The sequence below is a fragment of the Microtus oregoni genome, unplaced genomic scaffold (genome assembly GCF_018167655.1).
Source record: "Microtus oregoni isolate MIOR12 unplaced genomic scaffold, Mior012 000020F_ref0000438, whole genome shotgun sequence".
Lineage (NCBI taxonomy): Eukaryota > Metazoa > Chordata > Mammalia > Rodentia > Cricetidae > Microtus > Microtus oregoni.
Genome location: NW_024543079.1, coordinates 12,369,502 through 12,396,375, shown reverse-complemented (window position 1 = coordinate 12,396,375; position 26,874 = coordinate 12,369,502). Strand labels below are relative to the sequence as shown.

The following is a 26,874-nucleotide window of genomic DNA, read 5'->3' as shown; positions in this document are numbered from 1 at the left end:
AAAGATTTTTTTAAAGAAGCTTAAAAGATTTTTAAACCATTTCCCCAGAAATCACCTTGTCCTCCCCCAACTTCCCATCTCTTGACCCTCAGTCCACAAGAGCTGCTCTTGACTCTGTCACATATATGGTTAGGTATTGTACAAAGAGAATTTTAGGTAAATATTTTGAATGCTGAAAAGCATTGTCAAAATGGGCTTTTGTTCAGTGCATTGCACTGATATGCTATCAAGAACCAGTGAACCACTGAAGTGGGTTTCTCTGCAGACCCTGTTTCTTCGGGCTGTAGGTGCTGTACCTGTGCCCCTAGGACCACAGTCTTAGCTGTTGTTTCCACCCTTCTTTACCCCCAGACTCCAGGCAGTTTAGCCAGGGCCTGTGCCCATACTGGCTTTTAAGAACTTTAGCTTCTCATGCCAGGTAGTGGTGGCACAGCCTTTAATCCCAAGACTTGGAAGACAGGCAGGCAGATCTCTGAGTTCTGGGACAACCAGAGCTGTTACACAGAGAAGCGCTGTCTTGAGAAAAACCTAAGAAAGAAAAAAAGAATTTCAACCCGTCGGAATTTCCTAGTTCTTTCCTTGAGTACATTTGCCAACCACATAGCACCAGGAAGAAATGAAGAGAAGAAATCAGGAGAACAAATTGGGAGGGCTTGGAGGTAGGGCAAGAAAATAGAAGGAAATGAGGCTTCGTCTGGATTGTCCCAGGTTCTTTGTGTAATTTGCGCTTAAGTGGCCTCTCCCATAGGGGTGACATCTTGAAGATGAGTATGGCAGTAGGGGTGCCCCACTCCACCCTGATCAGACAAGACTAATCTGTAGTCAGGATGCTCTGCATTGCGGCCTCCCTTCTTCAGTAATTTGATATGTGGGATCACAAATGAGACCTCTGCTTTGTGTGCAGGTCCAGCTCTAGCTGTGTCCCTATGGCAACTCATTTAATGCTCTTGCCTTAAACCTGTGAATGTAGACAACCTCTTGTCTTGTTGAGTTCTTTGACTTGATGCCCTTGAAAGGAAAGCCTCACGTGGATGTTAAATTTTGTTGCAGTTCTAACACACGCTGGCAGAAGATCTTGGTTTCTTGTGCCATAACTGATGAGACCCAGACCCACTGTACTAAGGCTCCGTAGCTACAGTTGCTTGGTTGCTGGGTGGCTCTTACTCACCAGGCACTGCACTACACACAAGTGCACCCCAGGAAGTTAATATTTGTGCCTTAAAGATAGAGAAGTCAGGATACAAGAAGGTTAAGCAGCATTCAGCTACTAAGTGAGCCAGGTCACTCTGTATTCAGGACCAGGCTGTGTGATACCAGGCTACTCTGTTCCCATTAGAACTCTGCCTTGTTATCTGTTGACAGCAGAGTGTTCATAGCCGCTGGAAACCCTTCATCTCCCTTCTCTTCACCCCCTGGTGAAGAAGTTAATTGGGCAGCAAAGTGGCCAGAAGAAACTGCAGCAGCAGAGGGCAAACATCACGAACTGGGCATCCAGCCTCCCAGTCACTAAGCATTGACTGGACTCCTAAGTTCAGTTCCTCTCCTTGTTCAAGCAAAAAGTTGTCTCTGGGGTAGGAACTAGGGTGGGGTGATTGCTCCTTCCCCTCTCATGAGTAGATCAGAGCTCTCACTATAACAAAGGAGTAGCACTCTATTCCCGTGTTGGGCCCACGGGGAGTTCTGAGATGGTCAGGTGGAAGGTGGCTTTCTTGTTCTCTCCAGACATTTGTTCGACTTCATAACCAGAAGACTGGCCAGGAAGTAGTGTTTGTTGCTGAGCCGGATAACAAGAATGTGTATAAGTTTGAACTGGACACCTCTGAAAGAAAGATCGAGTTTGACTCTGCCTCTGGTACCTACACACTCTACTTAATCATTGGAGATGCCACTTTGAAGAACCCGATTCTCTGGAATGTGGTATGTGCCTGCTAGGTGTGCAGGTGAGGGCTGCTGTGCTGCACCTCACACTGCAGCCTTGCTGTGAGGTCTTACATTCTTCTGTACAGAGGTCACACTCCGTGGCTTAGCACAGACTGGATGCATAATAAGTATTGATCAAATGAATGAAATATACGCAGTCTAAGACTTCTATAATCTATCAGAGGTTTTCTCCCTACTTCAAGGCACTGTGGGGAATACATAGATGAAGAAATAGGTCTTGGCCTTTGAGATCTATTATAGCCTTGGAAGAAGAGGGCAGTGAGTGGTGAAATGTAGTTATGCAGAATGCTAATAAATAATGTCTAGCAATTATATGATTATATTACAGGTTACATGACTCTTCCAGGCTTTGCTGTTTTGATAGTTCAAATGATATAAACATATCAAAAGGCAGCTTTGGAACAAGGAATGGAGGCATCACAGGGCTTCCTGGAGTAGCGTCTTGGAACACATGCTGAGGAACAGTCTCCCAAGAAGCTTGGTGTGCTCTCAGGGACGTGTAGGCTTCGGTTTTTCTGAGCCTTGAATTTGAAGTGATGGGGTGGGAAAATGGTAGAGGGTAGATACAGCAGTCAGATAGGGCTGGTCTTCATGCAGGATGAAGGGGTAGCCACCTTTTTGTCTGCTCTTTTTAAGATTTCTTTTCTTCTCCAGACTTGAAGATACTTTTGTACAAGAATGTATTTTCATTTTTTTATGTGGTTAAATCACACGTCCTGGCACACCTGACAGTTTGTGATTACAGCTGTCGCCACCGGTACACAAGCTGGGGTTTTCATATTGAGCAGCTCTTGGGGCTTTCCCACTATTCTGGTGGGAAATCTGAATCCGTGCTCTAAAAGGCACTTTCAGCAAATGCTAGGTTTGTTCTTGATATTGTCACTGACTCCATTTGTCAGCTGATGGATGAGAAGTGTCTGAACTACAGAGAGCCTTTTCAGTCATGGCTTCCGCCTCTTCTCACACTGTGCCTCTGAAAGCTCTTCTTGTTTTTCAGGCTGATGTGGTCATCAAGTTCCCTGATGAAGAAGCTCCCTCCACTGTCCTGTCCCAGAACCTTTTTACTCCAAAGCAGGAAATTCAGGTATATTCCAAAGGTGTTATCCACTCAGCCCAGAGTCGAGGTGGACCCAAGGAAAGAGCAGCAAATTTCTGGGCTGTGGCTCTAGCCCTTTGGCCTATTTGCATGATACTTTATGGTGTAAATTTTGCATCTCTGGAAGTTGGGTGCGGAGGCAAGTTATCAGTCCCACCTTCCGGCTGAAAGTATAGCAGAGATGAAATCAGATCCCAGATCACCCTGGGCAACCTGAGACATGACTAGGTATAGGTCTCATCCTCTCTACTGACTAATACCTGAAAACTCATGAGTGAGCAGGGCTTTAATACCCTGGGCAGGTCCTTGTCTGTCTCAGACCACTTGTGTTCCACAAAATAAGCAAATTCTACCCATCCCATCCCATGGGATGTTGTGAGGACCAAAATGGATAAGAGAAGAAAGGCATTTAAGTGTCTCTGAAACCCTTCATCGAATAAACACAAAGTTGTCAAGGAAGTGAAGTGGGTCCCTCGGTGAACTGAGATTCAGTCAGCGTAGTAGCGTGGAGCCTGCTTGAGTGAGTGTGACGTGTGAAACACAGGCTCCTTACTCTCATTGCACTGCTAAAATAATGAACAGTGGCCATTTGTTGTGGCCCATACCTGTATCCCAACCCTGGCGAGGTGGAGGCAAGAGGGTCATGAATTCCAACCACTAAAATGAAGGACAGGTGCTCAAGGAGCAGGGTAGAAAGGTTCTTTCTAAATCCTTATGTTCTCTGCTGTTGTTTAGGAATGCAAAATAGAGGCACATAGCAGCATTATGTGTGACATTGAAGGAGGGTGGGTGATCTGTGGGATAGACCAGGTGGCAGCGACCACTATAGACAGCATTGGCAACCCCTTAACAGCAGTGTCTGCAAAAGAGGAGCCAGGATGAAAATTTAGGGTCTGGAGCCTGAAGCAGAGCTGCCTTCTCACGGAGCTGTGTTGGCTGGTCACTGGCAAGTGGAAAAGAGGCTGCAGTTAGACACTGGAGGACGGATACTTGAAAAGCTAGGAGTGTTATAGCTCATTTGTTCCTCACGGGATCGTCCCAAGCCTAGCAGAGTGATGGATGCTGTCTCTACTCCCATTTCTACCTAGAAACTGAGGCAAAGAGTGACTCGCCTATAGTCTCAAGGCCAGACATCTCTTTGGGCCTAAATAGATCACTGCTACTTGTGCTAGCTCGTGCTGTTGAGGTGAGCTGCTCAGAATTCCCTGTCTGCTTGCTCAGGAAAAGATGAACAAATCTCAGAGGCATGCTAGCCAGCTTTCTGGTTTAACTCTAGGAGTTAGCAGAGCTGGAGAGGAAGTCTGTTCAGACCTTCTGTAGAGCCAAGGCTGGGAAATAAGAGTGAGTTAAGGGTAGACCCACCTGTAATGAGGCCCTGTGAAATTTTAAGGAGTGGGGGGTTACTCTTAATTGACCAAGTAACATGGCCTAGGAACTGAGAAACATTGTGAATCCCAGAGTCCTCCTCGGGTGTAACATCAAAGCCATCCCTAGACCTGATTCTCCTTTTTGACACAAGCCAGGTGGCCCTTGACTGTCTGCATTGTCCAGCGCCTAAAAGGCAGTGATTCTTTGAGGTAGAAAGGCTGATCGTATTCTGTTTGGAACCAAAATAGTGTCCTAGGAAGAGAGACCTCTGGGATCAAAGCCACCTTTGAGGAAAGGCATAAAACCAACCCAAGGCTTAGCCTCTAGGAGGTGTTTCCTCTGCACGATGCTGGGCATTTGGTTGCTGGTACACGGGCAGCCCCTTCTGAGGAGGGAGGGCCCATTCTGAAACTTCCTGGTGTGGTCTTCTCTTTTCAGCACCTGTTCCGAGAGCCTGAGAAGAGGCCCCCCACAGTGGTGTCCAATACGTTCACAGCCCTCATTCTCTCGCCCTTGCTCCTACTCTTTGCACTGGTGAGTCACCATAATTAGCATGGGCAGTGTGTCTGGCTCTGGGAAGAGAGATGTAGCCATTCTAAATGAGTCTTTGTGCTCTGGCCTAAGCAAGCTCTGGAGGGGTCCAGTCAGAAAGTTTTAGAATAACCATAGTGCCCCAAATAAACCCATCCATTAAAGGGAGCATGAGAAAAGTCCTACCAGCTGCTGACAGTGACAGAAGTGTAGTCTGAGATCCTCTTGGGGAATGTTGATGAGAGCAACACCGAGCTTAGTGTTGATCGCTCCAAGAATGGAGAGCACACTGTACATTCCAGATTTCCTGGGAGCATGAAACTGGAAGGAATTGAAAGTCCACTTAGAAGCAGTGTTAATTAGTCTGCCCACACAATGGAACGGTGTGCCAGTTAGCAGAATGATAGATCTGTACACTGATGCCAACAGTGTTACAGAAAGAGGTGGGCAAGGAGTGGGTTAAGTACGTTTAGTATAATCCTCTTTGTGAAAAAGTTTTTAAAACTATATTAATATTAGTTACCTTGAGGAGGAGACTTGGAGTTTGTAGCCGAAGGCAATTCCTAATTTTAATAGGGGTGTGTGTGTGTGTACGTGTACATACAAACATACACATATAGATACATGTATGTTTGATTTTGGTTTATGTGAGACAGGGTTTCTCTGTTTAGCCCTGTCTGTCCTGGAACTCGCTCTGTAGACCAGACTGATCTGGAACTCAGAGAGAGATTCCCCCTGCCTCTGTCTCCTGGGTGTTGGGATTAAAGGTGTGCACCATTACACCTGTTTTATATATTTTTTTGTAGGGGGAGGGAAGACTGTCTTGGAACTGGCTATGTAGACTATGGTAGCCTTGAACTCACAGAGATCACCAACCTCTGCTTCCAGAGTGCTAGGATTAAATACATATACCACCATGCCAGACTCAGTTTATATATTTTAACCAATTAAATTTTTTCCTTTTTTTTCTCTGAAAATCACAAACATAGACACCTAACCTTAAAGTTCAAAGAATTTGGCCAAACAAAAAACAAAATTTAGGTATTATTTTTTACAGGCTACCTATGTTTTAAATTAACTGGTTAATTTTCAAAAAAGGGGAGTGACCACAGACTTTCATAAATAGGCTTGGGATGTGGGTGTCCTTGTATTGGGGTGATGGAGTTTCAGAAAGCACGGAGTCCATTATGAGGACATGTTCCTGTTGCCCATAGCTTATGGTACCAACCTCTAGAGAACTTAGTGGAAGTATTGGTCGTCACTTCCTCATCAATGTAGCTTCTGACCTTTTGGTTCCATGGTTTTGCCTTTTTTAAAATAGAAGAGTTTGCCAACATTGAAAATGATGCTCAGGTTGGAGTTACCCAATCATAGTTGAGAGCAGCTACTCCACTGAGGACTCAGAATGGGGTGTTTGTTGCCTGGGAAAATCCCTGTCTTTCTAGTGTGTGTGAACTTTGAAGCTCTGCTGCTTGTCATTGGATTGGTGCCGGCATAGTATAGAACTATTCCATGTCTAATATATATCTATCATGTTCTAATCTTCATTTATTTCTCCATCATTCAGTGGATCCGGATTGGTGCCAATATCTCCAACTTCACTTTTGCTCCTAGCACAATTATCTTTCACCTGGGACACGCTGGTAAGTGCCACAGGCTGCTAATTCCATTTAACCTCCTCTGACATTTTGCCTGCCACGAAAAAGCCCTATTAAGTAGGTCCACAACCTATTAACTATAATGACTTAATAGCATAACATTTCCCTCTTCCTCTTGGCCTTTTAGGACAGTTAATATGATGATAAACCTGTTTGGCCCATCAGCTTAGAGCAGCTGCCACTCTGTTGGGCCTCATTGTCCTGGAGGGGCTGTGGCAAACCATTTGCCCTCACTTAATAGCCCTGTTCGTTCCCAGATTACTCACTTAGCGTGTCTTTACACTGAGACATCCTCCTGAATGAAGAGCTAAACAACCTTAACATAACAGGCAGTAAATTCCCAGATCAGCAAGCGTTTCCAAGCCTTTGCATCTCACTGGAAAGTTCAGTGTTTTAATTCCTTTGCCTCTCCAAGAAGTCACCGTCTCTGCATCCGTAGAACATGGCTACTTCAGTGCTCCATGGGATCTCTTGACATCCAGGAAAATGTGCACCTGAATTTTTCTGAGGACAGGGAGACTGTAACTTTGATCAGATTCTCAAAGTGGTCCATGACCTTAAAAATACTTAAGCATCCCTGTGGTAGTTTGTCTGTCATCCTGAGCAGATCTGGCAGGGTGACCTTTCTCCCCCACTAAGTTACTGTTCTTGAATGACAGCTCTCCTGGGTCAGACTAGGAGTAAGACCTGAATAGAAATGTATTTAGGGCCATGACTTTTTGTGCCAGTGTGCTTTTGTATGTATTTCCTCGTTTTGATTCTCATTATTCAACCCTGATGGGAATGACTGGGACAGGAACTATGGTCCATATGATGGTAAGAGATTATGGTCTCTGAGAACTACGAGCTAGTAAGGCCATAGCCTGTACAAAACCCAGGACTCTCGGTGCCTGGTTCTCACTGAGCCTTCCCAAGACTCTTTGCTCACATCCTAGCTACAGTGGCAAATCATTCTTGGTATGATTCTGATGAAAAGTAAATGACTCATTGGTTTATGTCCTGAATATTTTTATTAACAATTTGAAACATAAAATAATCTCAAATGTTATAAAGGCATAGCCCAACATGAAGGGAACAAAAAGTAGACAGGAATGGGCCTGTAGCTCAGAGAGAGGTAAGGTAGCTGATGTCAGATTTTTACCTCTAGATTTCTTAGTAAATAAGGCTGAAAAACAAGGATATTGAGTCATCTACTTTCTGCTGCTGAGATAAAAGGGTTAAACATAAAAACTGCCTAGAAATGCTGACCTTAATGACACAACAGCCCCGTTCTTCTCTCTTCCCCGTTGTCACTGCTTTGTGTAATTGGTTGTCATGACACTTTTTGTAGCGATGCTGGGGCTCATGTATGTCTACTGGACTCAGCTCAACATGTTCCAGACCCTGAAGTACCTGGCTGTCCTGGGCACTGTGACATTTCTGGCTGGCAATCGAATGCTGGCCCAGCAGGCAGTCAAGAGGTAAGGCTGGGGACGGACCAAGCTCCAGGGTGGGATAAGAGCTGTTTATATAGGCACTGACAGCCTAGCTCTGAGACCACAAAGCTATGTGGCAGAATGATTGGCATCCTTAGGGGCAAGTCTGACACCTTCATCCAGCCTGTTAGAAAAGCCATAATCAGGTCTTTTAAAGAAGAAAGTAACCTTAGTGACCAGTCGTAGATGTTAAAGTCACAGCATCCTACATGAGAGAAAAGGGGGAGTAACTGCATGTAAAGTATGTTAGATATGTGGTGAAAAGCTGTTAACTTGCTGGCTGCGTGAGAATCCTTCTTACCCTACCCTCCTCCTGTGCCCCCAGAGTGGCACCTCTGGGACTCTGGGTGGTACCAGAGCTCTTCCTCCCACCCATAGGTTTGTGTTCTTCCCCTCAACAGTGGTGTAGGCTTGGCGGCAGCTCACACTGCTACCCAGGAATCAGACAGCCTGAAAGGCAAACAAATGCTCAGACCTTGACATGGTGGCAGCTTGACTTTGAGAACAGAATTGGAGGCAAATTTAAATGTCACATAGGTGTTTCTCATTGATTTGACTTTATTAGAACCTGACTGATTTCAGTCACGCAAAGGCCAATAAGAAAAGGTCAGAATTGCTTTCACCTTTGAAAGAAATCATTTTCAAACGCACCGTGCTTTCTCCTCTCTGGGACTTAATGCTGGCAGAATGGAACTCAGTAGCATGCCCTTAAACAGGCTGCCAGTTAGATCTGTGCTTCAAGAGGGGTGTTATCAAGGAGACCACTGATGACTGGGCAGGGTGGGATCTCATTGTAAGCTTTGGAGTACGTCACTGTGAGCTCCTGTGCAAACATTCCTGACTGGGTCCCATCAGAGCTGCCCTCGGTGACCCCGGCTGCTTCACTCTCTGCCACTGTGCTTTGCATCTAGAAAAGGCTAGGGCTGGGTTGTGTTTCCCAAGCAGAACACTGTTCCCTTCAACAGCCAGTCTGGGCCCCCAAAGAGCAGAAAGCTGGGCTCTGCTAACTTCTTTCTTCTCTGAAAATTGTCCACAAGACCAGCAAAGTCATGGGGAGAGCAGTGTGAGGAAACCATTCCCCGTAGAGTCCATGCAGCAGGAGTTCCTGCTGTGAATCCCAACTTGTATGTGCTTGCTGGGAAGAACCATGACTTTCATTAGCGGCCCAGTGGCTCCCCGACCTCTCAGCCTCCTTACAAGTTTGACAATGTGTGCTGCCTGGGAAGAGGACCAGCCTTGACAGGGGCTCTGGTCGGGTTTACCATGTGTGTCCTCAGCTTGTTTCTCTCTCGCTGTCCTTTCTTGATTCTCAAACCCTCTTTCCTTTGGCAGGATCGCTGCAGAGCAGAGCAGTAGATTGGCAAAATATAGGACACTACGGTAAAGATGAAGGGTGGCTCATCCCAGGAGCAGGCTCCCTTTCCCATCTTGCCCACGTCCTGCATGCTAGTTATTGTCCCGTTTTCAGCCCACTCATTCCCCCCACCATTCCCTACACCAGGCTGAATTCTGAGGCCTTTTTACAACTTCCTGGATGAGGTGACTGAACCAGGGCGATTTCCCCAGGGATTCTAGTAGATATGCAATAACCCTGTGTTAATAATAACAAGAGGCAAGGATGAGACAAGTCTAATTCAGGCTTCTTCTTCCACCCAGACTTTATGGATTCACTAAACAATGGTCCCATGGCAACTCCTGGCACATCTTGTCACTACTTATAGGCCTTCCCATAAACACTAATCTCTACTTGGCCAAACGACGTGATTTGGTGAGATTCAGTTTTGAGTGATAACCATGGATCAAAGCCAATAGCAGAATCATGCCTGGACCTGAGTGTGGCACATAGCTGTCCTCTTTCTGAGGACTCTCGTCGAAGGCCCGGAGCAAAGGTGGGGTGATGGATCTGCTCCTGTAGATGAGGAGCCTTGTGTCTGGGATGTCACGACTGCTCATCCCCCTCATGGAGCATGACTGTCACCCAATAGCACCATCTCCCTCGCCTGAAGGTGGGCTGGGTTGGGCCTGTGTGACATAGTTGGCTGACCTCTGCCTTAAATCACAGGTAGGACAGAGGTATTTTAATTTTCACATCATGTCTCCTTTTATCCCTTACCTTGGAAATAGCTTTTCCTGCCAAAGAGAGGAAGCAGATCCCAGCACACCAAAGTTTTAATCCTCTGAAAATAGGAAAAGTCGATAAAAACAGAGGGTTTAAAGCTTTCTCAATGCAGTGTGAGTATAAGCTGGGTCACCTTGTCTGCAACACAGAGAGAAAGTGGCATTTTTAGGGGGTTGGGATTTTTTGTTGTTGTTATTTTTTGTTCCCTTTCCCCCCCAGGTTTAAGCAAGATGTAGTACTAGACATGGTAGCTTACATCTGTAATCCCAGGATTTGGAAGGCAGAGGCTAGAGGATCAGGAGTTTAATATCTCCTGGGCTATACGAGACGCTGTGACTAAAAAAATAATGAATAAACAAAAATAAGCATGTAGTCATGCAACTACTGCCTCAGTAAGATAGACCCATTGCAGTCCAAGAGGCTCCCTGTACCTGTGAGGGCTGTCCCTCCCACCACCCTTGTGTCCTGGCCTTCCCCATTCAGTTTTGCCCTAAATTTTAGTTGCTCTGAGGTGTTTGCCTTCAGAACTAGTCGTCTGCAACTTGTTGAGTTCTTTCATTCTTTACTCTGACTTTGAAAACTCTGACCCTCCTGTGGCACGAGTCTGACTGTTAGAGCCTTTGAGACTTGTGGGTGCTAGGACCAAGTGTACAGGCTTACCTCCCACCCCCATGGCTTAGTGCTGCCGGCTGGGGTCACATGTTGATTTGAGTGGGTATAATGGATGATCTCGTTCCTGGCCAAGCTCTAGGGTTGTTAATTGTGCCACCTCATTTCATACCTTTGCTGTCCTTCCAGCGTGGACATTGCCAGGCACACACCCTAATGTTAGGAATTTCCGAGCATTGGTAAAGAATTAGTGGCATACACTCTGGTCCTTAGGACCCAACACTGTGCCTGTGTACCCTCCTGGGAACTGCTTTAGCAATTGGTTTGCAGTCTGCCATTCTGTGAGACAGACATAATCTCTCCAGTCCCCACCATGACCCCACTGCCCACCGAGGACAGTGTCCTCTCCTGCTTGCCGTGCGCTTGCTGCTGTCACCTCCTGGTTGCATTCTGCTTGGATTATCAATTTCTCGTGCTTCCACAGCTCTGAGTCAGGGGAAGGTGGGAAGAAAGTGGCAGAGAGATTCTCATATCATCTGAGAAGTGCACATCCCAGCACTCAGGAGGCTGAGGATTATAAGTTGGGGACCAACCTGAGCTACATAACAAGGCCCTACCTCAAAAACAAAACAAACAAACAAACCAAAAATACCCCACCATAACAAACCAACCAACCAGCCTATGTACCAAATAGAAAAAGAAAAGAGAGAGAGAGAGAGAGAGAAATAAACGAAAAGAAAGGAAAGCAGTGGTTTTTGTGAACCAAGTACCATTTTTCATACTCATTCTGTATTGGGTTAGCTGCTGAGTCTGTACGGCAGGATTAAACTTGTCTCTCTTTCTGATTGAATTCTCCTGTCTTTCGGCCTGTACTATGAGGGTGTGCCTGGAATTACCTCATCTCTACTTTCTCATGCCTTCCTTAGTTGTCAGATTTGCTTCATGGTTTTCAAGCCCCAGAGGCATCAGTTATTTTTTGAAATGAAATGGGGCCTATATAAATGGAACCAGTAGATACACGGCCGTCCCCCTGTCAGGAACATCTTCCAGTGGGAGAGGAACTTGATCTCCCTGTTGTCCCACTTAGGAACCGTATCCATCAGTTGAAACCATCAGTGACTGTGTCTGTCTTCCTTTTCTTCCAGAACAGCACACTAGTTCCAGAAGGTTGAAGACCTGACCTGAAGTGGTTGTTGAACAAGGAGTGAAGACGATTCATAGTGCGAAGAGAGCAGTGAGGGGAACAAACAAAATGAAAAAGTCTGTTATTTAAAAAGAGAGAAAGAAGTCTAGCTGTGGCTACACTTTCACTTGTTTTCCACTTTCTGTTTTACAGAGCAGATGTGTTTGGGCCCAGATTGTCTGTCCCTTTGTCATGATGCCTGGCAAGATGCTGTGAATGTCCCAGGCTACCCAGATGTCACACAGAAAGGTTGAAATCTGTAATTCATCTACTTTGGAATAAAGAGAATGGTGATAGGACTGATGTCTGGTTGAGAGTTTATCCCATTCACGGATCCTAGAGTGTGCAATGTGAGGGTGTAACTGGGGCTGGGCTGTTAGTGTCTCAGCAGTCTTTGATTGGTCCTGCTCATCTTTCTTAGCAGTCCTGAGAGTGCCTAGAAAAGCCTGTGTCCTTTCTGCTCTGGCAATGAGCACTTTGTAGGAGCCATACTTGTATTTACAGATCCTTTGTGTTCAACCACAAGGACCTGCTCTAGACTTTTGCCTTGAATGTTTAGATTTGGCATGTAGAGTTGGAATTGGCTCCAAAAAGAAAGCTGACTGCCTCCATCCGGGCCTTCTGTGACAAAATACCATGTAGTAGGTTGGTAAATCAGAAACAGTGAAATAGATCATTTATAAGCAGTAATATAGATGATGTATAAACAGTAAAATAAGTGGATCGATAAATAATATATAACTAGTAAGATAGATAAATAGCTCTTACAGTCCTGGAAACTGTAACTCGAAGGCACTGGGACATTTGGTATTCAGTAAGAGAGCCTGTTCCCTCTAGATGATGCTGGTGCTGTCTCAGTGTTCCCAGTGACAGAAGGGACGAAATAACAACAAGTTGATAACTAGTTCTCCCAGGCCCTTGAATAAAGGTATTAATCCATGCACTTGTGCGAGTTGCCCCACCGATTCATGCAGCTCATTGGGGATTTCTTTCAACATAATTTTAGAGGGACTCCAATTGAAACCCTAGCCCTGACAACTTGGGTAAAAATCCATTACCCCAGCACTCCTGCAGTGAGACCTGGACACTGATGGAGCGATATGTAAGAACAAATATATAGGGGGCTGGAGAGATGGCTCAGGCGTTAAGAGTACTGTCTGTTCTTTCAGAGCACCTAAGTTCAATCCCAGCACCCACATGGCAGTTCACAACTGTCTATAACTCCTGTTCCAGGGATTGTGACACCCTCACACAGACATACATGCAGGCAAAATACCAATGTGCATAAAATACAGATTATTAAAAAGATAAAAGAACAGGCCGGGAGATGGTGGCACACGCCTTCAATCCCAGCACTGGGGAGGCAGAGGCAGGAGGATCTCTGTGAGTTCGAGACCAGCCTGGTCTACAGAGCTAGTTCCAGGACAGGCTCCAAAGCCACAGAGAAACCCTGTCTCGAAAAATAAAAAAAAAAATAAAATAAAAGAACAAATGTATATGACTAGAATTGGACCTGTTGCCCTTTTTTTGTTTTTCGGGTTTTTTTTTGTTTGTTTGTTTTTGTTTTTGTTTTTCGAGACGGGATTTTGGAGCCTGTTCTGGAACTAGCTATTGTAGACCAGGCTGGCCTCGAATTCACAGAGATCCACCTGCCTCTGAATTAAAGGCGTGCACCACCACCGCCTGGCTAAAATTTGGCCTGTTGTCTGTAATGCTTCTGAAAGGCGGTATGCTGCATGATGGTACCCATTTGTAATCCACTCAGGCTGAAGCAGGCTGAGTATGAGATCAGGTCTAGACAGCTATATCTCAGAATCTTTATTAAATTTGGGATGTAGGAGTTGCTTTCTTGGCTAACTGGATTTTGCTGTGATAAGGAAATTGGGGTTTGGTAGGGGAAGGGGAAGGAGAGCCTGGAACTCTAGGATAGTTCTAACAGGAATTCTGCAGTTGGAGGTCTTACCTCTCCCAAAGGCTGCAACCCAGAGACTTTTAAGTGTTTTGTTTTACTCATGGTAGTTAATAGATAATAGTTAATAGATGCTAACATTTAAAACTTGAGACTTTGGGATAGGAAAATGGCTCAGTGCATCAAGTGTCTGTAGTTTAAGCCTGAGGACCTGAGTTTGACCCCAGTACCTATGGCTAAACGGTGAGTATGCTTGTAGTCTCAACAGTGGAGAAGCAAAGACAGGTAAATCCCCAGAGCTCCTACCATAGTCAGTGAGCCCAGGCCAGCAAGAAGAGTTCTCAAAAACAAGGTAGATGATGCCTAAAGTTGATCCCTGACCCCCATGTACACACGTTCACAGACACACACACACACACACACACACACACACGAAGCTGGCCTCTGGTCCCCAAGCACACACATTCACAGACACACACACCCCCGAAGCTGGTCCCCAAGCACACACATTCACAGACACACACCCGAAACTGACCCCTGGTCCCCATCTACACACACTCACAGACACACACACCTGAAGCTGACCCCTGGTCCCCATGCACACACATTCATACTCATACAAATTGTTTTCTGAGAGATTCAGATTTTAAAACTTGGATTTGAAGCAGGGCGGTGGTGGCGCACGCCTTTAATCCCAGCACTCGGGAGGCAGAGGCAGGCGGATCTCTGAGTTCGAGGCCAGCCTGGTCTACAAGAGCTAGTTCCAGGACAGGAACCAAAAGCTATGGAGAAACCCTGTCTCGGGGGAAAAAAACAAAACAAAACTGGATTTGGGGTAGCCAGAGAAAAGGCTGTGATGATGCTGCTCTTGCAGAGGACTCCTAAATTCTGTTTCCAGCACCCACATGGGGCAGCTCACAACCACTTTAACTCCTAGCTGGATGAGTGGGCATGGCTGTCCACTGAGCCCCTGAGGTCCGCCTAGTTCCTTCTCCCCAGCAATGGGATTGTGAGAATCTGGCTGTTTCTTTGGCACCGGGTTCTAACTGGACTCATGCTGCTTTCACAGCCAGCACACTTTATCCTCTCCCTACCTGAATTAGGACTGAAATGTTTCTTTGTTAAGACAAGGTCCAAGCTGGGCTGTGATGGCCCATGCCTTTAATCCCAGCACTCAGGAGACAGAAACAGGTAGATTTGCAAGTTTGAGACCACCCTGAGTCTACAGAGCAAGTTCCAGGGACAGTCAGGGCTACACAGAGACCCTACCTCAAAAAACCAAGCGAGAGTGAGAAGGTCCCACTGTGTTGCCCAAGCTGACCTGGAGCTCATGACCCTCCTGCCTCTGCCTCCCAAGTACTGGATTATAAAATGAACCACCAGGCACAGCTTGTGACTGTATTTTTTACTTTCTGATGGTTACCCAGGTTTCAGTCTGGTGTGTCCCCACCATAAATCAAGAGCCCCTGTGTCCTGATGATGACGTCCTCGACCCTGTTACAGAAGCCCAGTGAGCAGTTTGTTCCAAGTCCACCTGTACCTGATAGTTTAAGTCACTTGATGTCCCAGCTCCCAGTTCTGAGGAAACTGAAGTCTTACAGCCACAAAGAGCATGCCCCTTCCCACAGCATCAGTCCTTGGCTTTGCTGCCTCCTGGGTATGTGTCCTGGTACGAGTCGTAGAGTTGGTGGGCAGCCTGTCAGTAAGCGGGGCTCTGCCCCCTCCAAAGGGCAGCTGTAGGGAGCAATGGAGGAAGCCTCCCTGGGACCTCCAAGTTAATACAAACACGAAAAGGACAAGTCCTCCATTGATTAGAAAACATCTTTAGTGCAATAAAAATAGCCCTCGGGCTGGAGAGATGGCTCAGCGGTTAAGACCATTGCCTGCTCTTCCAAAGGTCCTGAGTTCAATTCCCGGCAACCACATGGTGGCTCACAACCATCTGTAAAGAGGTCTGGTGCCCTCTTCTGGCCTGCAGACATGCACACAGACAGAATATTGTATACATAATAAATAAATAAATAAAAAATAAAAATAGCCCTCAGTCTTAAGTAGGGCCCCTCGGGAATGGGGAGCTCCCAGCTCCTCTATGGAGAGAAGCTGTCTTAAGCAGCCATCTGCTAATGGAGATAAGGGCCGGGGTTGCTACAGTGGCTTTGCCCTCTGTAATTGCATTCACCTCAAAACCCACAAGTAGCCTTTGTTCTCAGCGGTCATTATTTCATTTGAAAAACTAATTGAAAGTTGATAGAGTCTCGAGTTTTTGCGTGGCAGAGAAAGAGATGAGCAGGTGGGGCCAGGAAGGAGGAAGGAGAGGGTATGGGTCTCCCATCCAGCTCACCTCCTCCTTTGTCCCAGACTTTGGCAGGTTTCCTGCTCCAGGCTGGGGGCTGGCGGGGGTGGGGTGAGGGTGGGATTGGGGGTGGAGCAGGTGGTCTTTCATAGCCCTGATGCTGGGAGATGGGAGACCTGGCTGCAGGCTTGCCAGGACTGAAGTCAAGGGCTTCCCTTTCTGCTGGTAGTGAACTGGGCTGGCTGGGGAAACCAAGAGGTGGGAGTTCCATCCAATTTTGAATGCTGCGGTTATTTTTACACTTTTAATCATTCTGGACATCCCATCATCCAGGCTTCCCAGTTTGTTTTTATTTGTTTCTGTTTTTCTTTTTTAAGACGGGGTCTGTCTATGTAACCCTGGCTGTCTATAGACCAGGCTAGCCTTATGCTCACAGAGATCCTCCTGCCTCTGCCTCCTGAGTGGTAGGATTAAAAGCGTTCACTACCACCACCTTGCTATGGTTTTCAGTTTTTAAGGTTTACTTACAATAAAATGCCTTTTTTTTTTTTTTTGAGACAATGTGTGTATCCAGAATGACCGGGAATTTACTGTGTAGCCAAGGACAGTCACCTGTTTTCTGAGACATTGTCTCTTACTGGGTCTTAGGACTCACAGACTAGACTAAACTGATTGGCCAGTGAGCCTCAGGGATGTCTTCCTTGACCCCTCCCTCACTGGGACCACAGGCATGTGCTCCCGTGTCACCTGGTTTTTATGCGGGTGTCAGGAACCGAACTCAAGTCGTCATGCTTGCTTGCACAGCAAGAACTTCACCATCTGAGCCTGCTCTCCAGCTCCAGCTATAGTCTTACGCTTTGTGAAGCTAAACCTGGGAGAGGCAACCACATAAACCATATTTGAAAAATCAGATGGACAATAAGAAAATTGAAGCGCAGATCAGGATAGGGAATTTTATTGTATTTACAGAGGAAGGAGAAAGTCAAAACTGAAATGAAAGTAACTGAGTCCAGTTGTTTGGGGTGTGGGTGGCCCAAGCCTCTGCTGAAAGCTTCATCCTTGGGAATTCCTGCTGTAGAAAGAAAGAGACACTCAATCTAGACTCTGGTAAGCAGGGGCAGAGCTTCTGGGTTCCCAGAGGTGGGAGGCAGTGGTCAGAAAGATGCTCATGGCTGCGGAAATGTAAATCCCACTCTTAAACCCTGCCCTGCTAACCAGCTGCCACTGAGACCCTGGGCTAGTCACTTCCCTTCTGACCCTAAGACAGGACCAGCTTCTTCCCAGACAAACATGTGCCACACCCTTCAAACCTTTCTGTTGGTCACAAGTTGAATGAACAACCTCACAAGAACAAGTGGGAATCCTCACTGCTACCCCTGATCTGAGCACAGCTGATCCCCAGCCTAGGCCTTCACACGCAGTATCTGCTGACCGGCTGCTACAAAAGTGAGAAAATGGCTCAACCAGCTTGGCAACTTCCTGTCAGGGAGGATAGCAGAGGTGGGTGGGTCTCATAGTTTAGGCAGACCTGGAATTTACCGAGTAGCCCAGGCTGGCCTTGAACTTGCTGTTTTAAAGATTTATTTACTTAGGTATGGATTTTATGTTTCTGGGTGTTTAATTTGCATGTATGTCTGCAAACCAGAAAAAAGCATCAGATCCCATGGGACTACAGTTACAGATGGTTGTGATGTGGGTGTTAGAAATTTAACTCAGGACTTCTGGAAGACTGCCTCCAGTCTGGTTCCCCACCCCCGACCCTCATCATCTGCCTGACAGTGAAGCTGGTGAGCTTTCTGGTTCCGAGTGCCTAATCAGGTCAGAAGGAAGGCGTGGGGCGCATGGCCAGCTCTGATGGAGCTGAGTTTGTTTTAAGGCTGCTGTGGGAGCACCCGATAGAACTGCACCATGAAGCACCGTGTGCTCAGTTTACAGTCAGGCTGTCGAATGCAGCGTTTCTTTCTGGATCGGCTAGTCTCTTCCACCCTGCCTCCTCCACTTAACTTCGGTTTTCCTCTTCTGTAAAAGGGGAAACTTCTCCATCTATCCTGACTCCCAGTGGAAATGTGAGGGCCACTGAGATGGGGAATGACCATCATGGCCAGCTCTGCCTCTACCCCTCATGACAGCGTTCTGCCTGCTCTGGTCAGCCACTGGGCATGACAAAGCTGGCCTGTCTTGGGCATTATAGGTTCATGGGCTTCACATGGGATCCGAGGTGTACCCTTCATACCGCCACAATGCAGTCCATTGGGACACCCGTTAAAACTCAGGGTCTGAGACCCAAACCAGAAGCACTGATGACATTTCAAGACACGCCAAGCCTGACCTCTTGGTCTGCACTGGACACTGCAGTGGCCATCCCTCACACACATCCCTCCCTGTCCCTGAGGCCTGCGGTGGAGAGGGGGTACTTTAGGCCCCACACCTGCGAAAAGGTGATTCTTTGCTTTTCTTAGAAACCCAGAAGGAAGGACGTCTCTAAAGTCCCTACAGAAATTATCTGCCTCCTCCCTGCCCCCCACCCCCGGTCACCTGTGACGTACAGCCCCCCTTCTCCCTGCCCCCATCACCTGTGCTTCTGCAACAGGGCTACCAAGAGGCTCTCCAGCGCCACCTGCCTGTGGTCCACCCACATGCTGTCCACCTGCCGGCCAGGCCGTATTCTGGTTCCTTCCTGGTTCCTCTCCCTGTGGGTTGGGGAAGGAGAAGCAATGAGATTGTCAATGGGTAGACTGTCCAGTCGGGGGTGTAGCCCTTTGCTATTCCGGCATCTGATTGTGGATTCTTAGGAAACCCACTTGCATTCAGCAACACCTGGGGAGCAGCGTGCACGGCAGTGAAATATGGAGCACACGTATGTGTACCGCTGCAAAACCCTCCCCACGGATTGCTAATCTTATAGATAGCACATTAAACAAGTGGTCCAATGTAATGTCCACCAGTAACAGGACAACCCGTTGTGTGGCAGCTTCTGATACTGTGGCCACAGCGGGTACTGATTATGAAGGTACCCTGGACAGGTTCACAGTGAAGGACCGTCTAGCAAGCAATGACATCTACCAGTCAAAGTTGCCCAAGTCAAAAACATCAGGCGTCTTCCAGATTAAACTCAAAGATATGCAAAGGGCTGGAGAGATGGCCCAGCAAGTAAGAGCCCTTGTTGTAGAGGACCCAGGTTTGATTCCCAGCATCTGCATGGTGCCTTACAGCCATCTGTAACTCCAGATTCAGGGGAGCCAAGGCCCACTTTGGACCTCAGAGGGTACCCTGGCATGCATGTGGTGCACAGACATACATGAGAAATGATACACATAAAATAAGGCTACGATGAAAACGGAAATACGGTGGTGACTGAATGGAGCTGGATCCCACGCTGGGTCTAGAGTCAGAGAAGAAATAATTATAAAGAATTATAATTCAACTGATGAAATTTGACTATGTGTCGTGAGTGACATGGCCCTGAGGACAGGAGGGGGTGTGGTTTGTTAAATGTTAGGAGACACAAGCGCCATGGGGGAAAAGGTATTGAGAACTGTAATGTGCAAGCCTGCAATCAGGAGGCTCAGAAGCAAGTCATCCTCAGATACGTATCGAGTTCAAGACCAGCCTAAGCTATACAACACCCTGTGTCAAAAGAAATAAGAAACTTAAAAATGGCTCAGTGAAAATGAGACCATCATCATGGGAAACGTGCATGTGTCTAGGTGTGTATGTGTATGTTACTGGTCTAAGGAAAAATGATGAAACGTTAGGCACTGTTGACTCTAAGAGTACTACTGTAGCTTTAAATTTTGTACTTATTTATTTTTATGTGTATGGGCTTTTTGTTGTTGTTTGCCTACATGTATGCCTAGTGCCTTTGGAGGCCAGGATGCCCTGGGACTGGAGTCGAAGACAGGTGTCAGCCTCCATGTGGGTGCTAGGAATTGAACTCAGACCCTCTGCAAAAGCAAGACATGCTAATTCCATCCCCATAACATTTTTGTATATTTGAAGGTTTTCCAAAACAAAAACTACAAATTCATACTGTTTGGATCTTTGCCTGGCCACGTTCTGTGCATCCTTTAGAGATGACACATGGGGTCTGTCTGGGAGGTAATGACAGTTGGCCTCACAGGTCTGAGAAGAGACTTATAGAGGCTGCTCTGGCACAGGTTCCTGTGTCCCCAGCTGAGTCCTCATGTATGCACAGGTCCCCGTGCCTCGTCTTTGTTTCTGGCCTGGAGTCCTGATCAGATAGGAACAATGACCATCAGCATTGTCACTGCTGAAGCCAAGGACAGGGAGAGGCACACAGAAGGTAAGCGGAGGTTCGACTTGTGTGAAATTCAGTCTGTGGGTTGCCACCTCTTTGGGGGTCTCATACCAGATATTTACATTACCATTCAGAACAGTATCAAAATTAGGGTTATGAGGTAGCAACAAAATCATTGTATGGTTGAGGGTCTGTATTAAACATGAGGAGCTGTATTAAAGGGTTGCGGCAGTAGGAAGCTTGAGGACCACCGATATATACTGTGTCAGGGAAGAAACAAAGCTTGGCTCCCACCTCCTGCCTCAGGCCTTCCCAGCTCTCGTGCGAGGTGACTAGGAAGGAACTACTAGAATGTCTGCTTACCCCTGCTGCCTGCTCATGATGTCCTGGAGCAGTTTGCGGGCAGACAGCTGGCCCAGAACTTTCCTGTAGCTGTTGGTGAAGATGGCGTCTGCATATCGCCTCATCCTGTGCAAAAGGGTCAGAGGTCAGGATGGGGCCCAGGGAAAGGACAGTGCGAGCTACACTGTATCTCAGCACAGGCCTCCCTCTGTTCTGTGTTCCCCTCACGCCCACAGAGACTCCAAGCCTGGCTGCGTGTCTTCCCGAGCTCCATGACTGGTCCCTGCCTGAGGTGAGCAGTGGGCACGGTGAGGCACAGCTGGTGGCTCCAGTTGGCATCCGCTATTATGGGGAGGTCCTGGAGGTGCAAGCTTCCTGGCTGCTTACCTGAAGGGCAGTGAGGTGGGCAGTGAGCAGTGGGAGCCACTGGTGAGGGTGAGGATCACAAAGAACACCCAGAGTGGCATCCTTCACCTCTGGGTGGAACCTGCACAAGAGACCAGGAAGGCACACTCAGACATAGTCACAGGGTCCCCAGGGCACCACTCCATGACATGCCCTGGTCCTCGTCCTTTGGCTGTGGGACTTTGGAAGTCAGTCAGACATACTTAGATTTAAATCCAACACTGTCTGTCCTCAGCTCTGGCCTCCCTACCTGCAATGAAGTCACAGCAGCCACCTCATGAGGCTGAGTAGAAAATCCGTTAACATAGGGAAACCGCCTCTCCTGGAAGGTGCGAGGGAACACACACACACTCAGGAGAGACACAGGAGAGAGCATCACCCTCTGGCTGGCAGACAGCAGGGGGCAGAGGACGCCATGCCAGCTCAGCTCCTAGTTCTGCTCTCACTACCTGAGCTCCCTGTTACAGGTGCCTTAGCCTGTCTGAGCCTCAGTTTCCCCAGCCACAAAATGGAGATAATAACCATAAGTATCAGGACAGGTGAGAAGAAACACCGCAAGGAACTCCCTAGAAACTCTTGCTGTGGTCACCTAACACTTATTCAGAAGGTAGATTCACGCCATTTCAGTGTGGAGTTGGAGCAAAGACAGAAACTTCCTGTCCTGGAAGCTGACATTTTGAAGGTGGGGTATGAGACAGTGTCTAGAAATGGAGCCAGGGCTTGTCTGCACTTCACTGTATTGCACAGGCTGACTTTAACTCATAATTCTCCTGCCTCAGCTTCCTGAGAGCTGGAATTACAGCCATGTGCCTCCGCACCTGGCGGAATTGTTAGGTTATCCCTAGCTCTGAAAGGGAAGGACGGAGCATCAAAGTGAGTGTGCCAGAATCTTCTCACAGACTTCATAATTGCCCTTCGCTGGGGCCTGTGAACACCAAGTTCTGGGGCCTGTGAACACCAAGAGGATGTTCCTGTCCGCTCTGGCCTGCCCTGGTGGTCTTCTCCAGGATGTCTGCTCTGGAGGATCTGATTGGTCCCTGAAAGGCGGTACCCCTCCGTTCCCGTGATTCCTCTCTCTCCCATGTTCCACTGAGGGCTGACTTCTGCAGGCAGGACCAGCACTAACCAAGTCCAGAATGCCTGCCTAGGTTCACTTCTCTTCAGACAACAGGCCCCTTCTGCAGATTCTGGCCTTCTCTGGTCAAGAATGCCTTGGGTTCCAGAAAGCACCCGTAGGAACTGTTCACTGTGGTCCCGGGTCCCTCACCCCACACCAGGCCTCTCAGGTACATTTTCATGTGACTGTCTTGTTTCTTGTATCTGCACTCTCTGTCTTCCTCATGTATCACACTGCGGCTTTCCTTTCCCAGCTGGGCTGGGCCTCTCTGGAAGTGGACTTTCCAAACAGGGAACTCTTTGGGCATAGGAAAGGTGCCTTGACTATAAGCACTGTATTTCCTGTCTCTCTATGACACATTGGCTTTTCACCTCCTTCATGTCTCATCTCCAGACCCCTAGTTTCAGTCTCTCTCTCTCTTTCTCTCTCTCTCTCTCTCTCTCTGTTTTTCAAGACAGGGTTTCTTTGTATAGCTATGGCTGTCCTGGAACAAACTCTGTAGACCAGGCTGGCTTCGAACTCACAGAAATCTGTTTGCCTCTGCCTCCCGAGTGCTGGGATTAGAGGTGTGCATCACTGTGCCTGGCTGGCCCCTGATCTCTTTACTCCCATGATCAGAAACCCTCTGGCATGAGGTCCAGGCCCTGCTCTTAACCGAAGCTCTCTTCTGCCTCCTTCCCTCCTGCCCTGCTCCCTAGAGTTCAAAAGGAAATCCCATCCCCCACCCCCACCCCACTGTCCCCACCTCCGCCTACAGGCCTGTCCTGCCTAGTTTCAGAGCTGGACTGTCAGCCTCGGTTCACAGCCAACACCAGAGTCAAGGAGGAGGAAGGGATTTCTCAGATGATTCCCCATCAAATTATCTTCAGAGTGGGCCCTTACTTCCCAGGCCGTCGGACTTCCTCCTGCTCACATGCAATTCCCTAGCCACAGTTCTCCCTATTCATGAGGCTTAGTTCAGGGTTTATCACCTGCACCTGGGAGAGGGGTCAAAAAAAAAAAAAAAAAGGATAGCTTTTGTTCCTTGTCATGGGGCCTCCCAGAACTCCAAAGAGGAACAAATAGGAACACTTGCTTGACTGGCACCTCCCTCTGCCAAGGAGTTGAAGTAAACTTATTAGAGAGCAGACTTTGGGGAACAGTTCTCACAAGTCCAGCAACACCCCCATTCATTCATAAGAAGGCTCGGTCGCTGCACAGCCTGGTCAAGCAGAAGCAGCAACACTTGCCTTTTGTCCCAGGGATAGGCCCAGACTCTACAGCAACCCCAGCTAGGCAAACCTATTGCATGAGGTTGCCCAACCCCAGTAGATAAAGATGGGAACAACAAGAATAATTTGGACTGAGGGGTGGTGGCGCACGCCTTTAGTCCCAGCACTCAGGAGGCAGAGGCAGATGGATCTCTGTGAGTCTGAGACCAGCCAGATCTACAGAGCAAGTTCCACAACAGCCAGGTTTACACAGAGAAACCCTGTCTCAAACAAACAGACAAACAAACAAAAAACAAACAAACAGAAACAACCAGAGAAATAGTTTTCAACTATTCTCCTGTGTGACAGAGTGGCCCAAACCCAGCTGAGTCTGGCAAGGTTTAAGGTACTCTAGATCTTGGGCATGATTAGTTATGGGATTGGACATAGCTGAGGTCTTGGGTGTTGGGAGAAGAGGGCATCAATTCTCATCAGTTGACACCTTTTGACAGCCTCCTGTCACAAGCACCACAAGAATTCTACAGACACAAGGAGGGAGGGGGAACTGTGGTCGGTATGTAAAATGAATTTTAAAAACTTACAATTAAAACAAATAAATAATAATAAGAAGAAGAAGAATTCTACAGACACACATCCATGCAAATGACAGGTTAGGTCTCAGATGTCCACACAAACAAGGGTCTGTAAAACCCCTGAGGGACTCTTCCAGCTTTGTTAAATGTTCTCCTTTGCAACTGAGAACTGCCAAGTGTCGAGATTCTCAATTCTGAAGTCATTTAACCAAAAACACCTCAAGTGCAAGAAAGTCTGAGGCTGAACATTTCTGTGGTGTGGGAGACAGAACCCAGGGCTTTGTACGTTCTAGACAAAGACTGGACCACACCCCACACGAAATCTTAAGTGTTCAATGAGGAAGCAAGTGCTAAAGAAGGATTTGAGGCAGTTTATGGTGGAAAACAATAATAACGATAAGTACTTCAGCTCTATTTTCAAGCGAGGTGTAGGAATCAGGATGCGGTCATAAAAGCCTCTAAAACCCAATAATTGTGACTGAAAATTAGAGCAAGGAGCATGGCTGCAATTGAGGGAGAAAGCAAAATGTTATCAGTTTCCAGGCAGTTACTGAGTTGGTTCTCAGTGATCCATGAGCCACATCGATCTCTACAGCAACTGGGCTGCTTTCGGATACACGGCTGAGTCTTGTCACTGACAGGAGAATCCATCCAGCTCATGTCTCAACCCAGAGGCCTACCCCACACCCTGAAAGGAGCCCCCGAGGCCGCCCTCCCCTCTCACCAATTCCTGTGACACTTCTGCCTGCCTCTTCCCCATGACCCAAGTGTCATGCCTTCCCCACAGTGCCTACATGGCATCAGCCACCAAAAGCACATTCCAGAGTCTCTACTGAGCGGTCACTGCACTCAGAATGGGAACTTCATGTCCTCACCAATCCGTGGACCTGGAGGCTGGCCATGGGCCACTTGACTTGGTTTCCATTAGTTGGTGAAATGTCAGATTTTCTGGTCCCTTCCCAGCCCTTCCCCAGGACCGCTCCCTCTCACCTCCAATACGACAGGTGTCCGGCTCTGTCTGAGGACTGCTCGGGTCCCACTGACCTCAGGCATCTGCTTCAGCCACAGCCGCGCGCTCACATTTATACCTTAATTTCCCTGAGCGTCGTCCGCGTCAGAGAGTCGATTACGCACGAGTCATCTAATGCGCCGTTTTTAGCACGACACGGATGATCTCTAATGGGGAAAAGTGGTGTTTGTGCCCCCACAAATTAAGGTCCATACCAAACTTTCCCTCTGTCTATGAGGGGGTGAACGGAATCGAATGTTGAATGACTATTCTGAGAAAAATAGTGAATAATACTAAGATTCTAGTAATTATAATATTTATAGCACTGTCATGGCTTTGTCCATCCTCCCAAAACTGTGCCTCTTCAAGTTCATATCATTCTGTTTTGTCCACACGTAACTTTATTTCACTTTGGAGCAGTCTTACCAATAAGTGTTTTATTTCTCCCTGAGGAACATTGTTCGCCGTCTCCCCCGTCATCCAGTTCTCAGAATCTCCCTGTGTTTGGTCTATACCAGCTGCTGCTGTCCACCAGCAGGTTTTGACTGCCGAGCCCCAAGCAAGACAGCCCAACATGGCAGCTGTCACAGCGAAGTGTGAAGTGTCACACAGAGAGAGAAGAGGTGGAGGCCTTGGGAGAACTGAGATGTTCCCAGCACACACACGTCTGAGCAGAAGCCCTGGCTTCCTGTGCAGCTCTGTGAACTAGTCAGAGAGATCGCCACACAGAGTCGGAGATCTCCATGCCTGTAAGTCACAACCTCTGTGACCGTTCCGAGCTCCTTCTACCCTCCAGGCCTCAGGTCTACGCCAGTGAGTGACAGCTGTAAACTGTTTAAAAGTTTAAAAGTAAACTTTTAAAAAGTTTCTTTTCTTTGGAAACCTATCTAACCTATGAAACAGTTTCTTAAGTGGGCCTAAATGAGTACTGGGGTGTGTGTACCTGCAGGGCCAACTTCTTAGGAAGCCGAGGCAGGAGAATTGCTTGAGTGATATTTTGCAACCTTGCTTCCTAGCCTTCACTGAGCCGAGAGATGTTCCTCACAAACATGAGATGTTCCTCACACAGGTGAAGGCTAAGGGGCACGTCACCCTAGTGGCCATGTCTGTACGAAGTGGTCAGGTCAGGACATAGCTTAAAGAATTAAAAATGAGATGATAAGTTTAAAATAAGTACCAAAAGACAGAATGAAACCAATAAATGAACTGATAGGTTCTAGCAACAGGCAGGTGGTTGGGACAGTTGGTGCTGTTGGGATCCTCAGAGCAAAGGGCTCTTGGGCAGGTAGGAGAATGAGATTATTACAGTAAATATAAGAAGAACCCTGGACAGCTGGACCTCCTGAGTGGCGAGTCCCTGGGCTGGGTACAGATTCAAGACTCATAGAGCTGACTGCGGAAGCTGAGAGAATTGGAGTTTGACTCCAGAGGAAGTCGTATGCCAGCCGTGCTAGGCCCCACATATGCCTGACCTCTGTTCCCTCCTGTGGATCCGGGAGCTGGGCTCACCTCCTGAGTAAAGAGTGTATAAGGTACAGGCGTGGCACGGAGCGAGCTCTGCGGTTAGCATCGGAAGAAGAGGCAGCAGAGGCACTGTGAGCCAGTCAGAACCGGTCAGGTGTCAGTGCTCAGACTTCCAAATGTAGAGCCCACACCAAACTGAGGGCCTCTCAGGGCCCCTTGGCCCTCCCTCGGCTCCTAACACTGAGACTATTACAGTGATCACTTTGCTCTCTTTTTTCTTGCCACGCTGGAAATCCAACCCAGGGCTCCGTGGA

At 47.6% G+C, this 26,874-nt stretch overlaps 2 protein-coding genes across 3 annotated transcripts in view; one reads left to right on the top strand and one right to left on the bottom strand.

Annotated features, from left to right (window-relative positions):
- Nucleotides 1-12,279, top strand: part of Rpn2 (ribophorin II) — a 50,114-nt gene extending 37,835 nt beyond the window's left edge. Inside the window, exons 12-18 of one of the 2 annotated variants that reach the window (XM_041670535.1) lie at nucleotides 1,723-1,917; nucleotides 2,939-3,025; nucleotides 4,844-4,939; nucleotides 6,504-6,579; nucleotides 7,925-8,054; nucleotides 9,402-9,449; nucleotides 11,943-12,279. In XM_041670535.1, coding sequence (XP_041526469.1) covers nucleotides 1,723-1,917; nucleotides 2,939-3,025; nucleotides 4,844-4,939; nucleotides 6,504-6,579; nucleotides 7,925-8,054; nucleotides 9,402-9,449; nucleotides 11,943-11,955 — 645 coding nt within the window. In that variant the 3' untranslated portion in view covers nucleotides 11,956-12,279. The remainder of the gene's footprint in view (nucleotides 1-1,722; nucleotides 1,918-2,938; nucleotides 3,026-4,843; nucleotides 4,940-6,503; nucleotides 6,580-7,924; nucleotides 8,055-9,401; nucleotides 9,450-11,942) is intronic. The other variant, XM_041670536.1, reaches the window with a different exon arrangement.
- Nucleotides 12,280-17,235: 4,956 nt separating this feature from the next.
- Nucleotides 17,236-21,249, bottom strand: Ghrh (growth hormone releasing hormone). Its single transcript, XM_041670099.1, has 4 exons — nucleotides 21,170-21,249; nucleotides 20,804-20,908; nucleotides 18,756-18,872; nucleotides 17,236-17,254 (listed from the first exon to the last, which is right to left on the bottom strand). Exons 1-4 carry the CDS (start codon nucleotides 21,247-21,249, stop codon nucleotides 17,236-17,238), a joined length of 321 nt encoding a protein of 106 aa, XP_041526033.1.
- Between the last annotated feature and the right edge of the window lie 5,625 nt (nucleotides 21,250-26,874).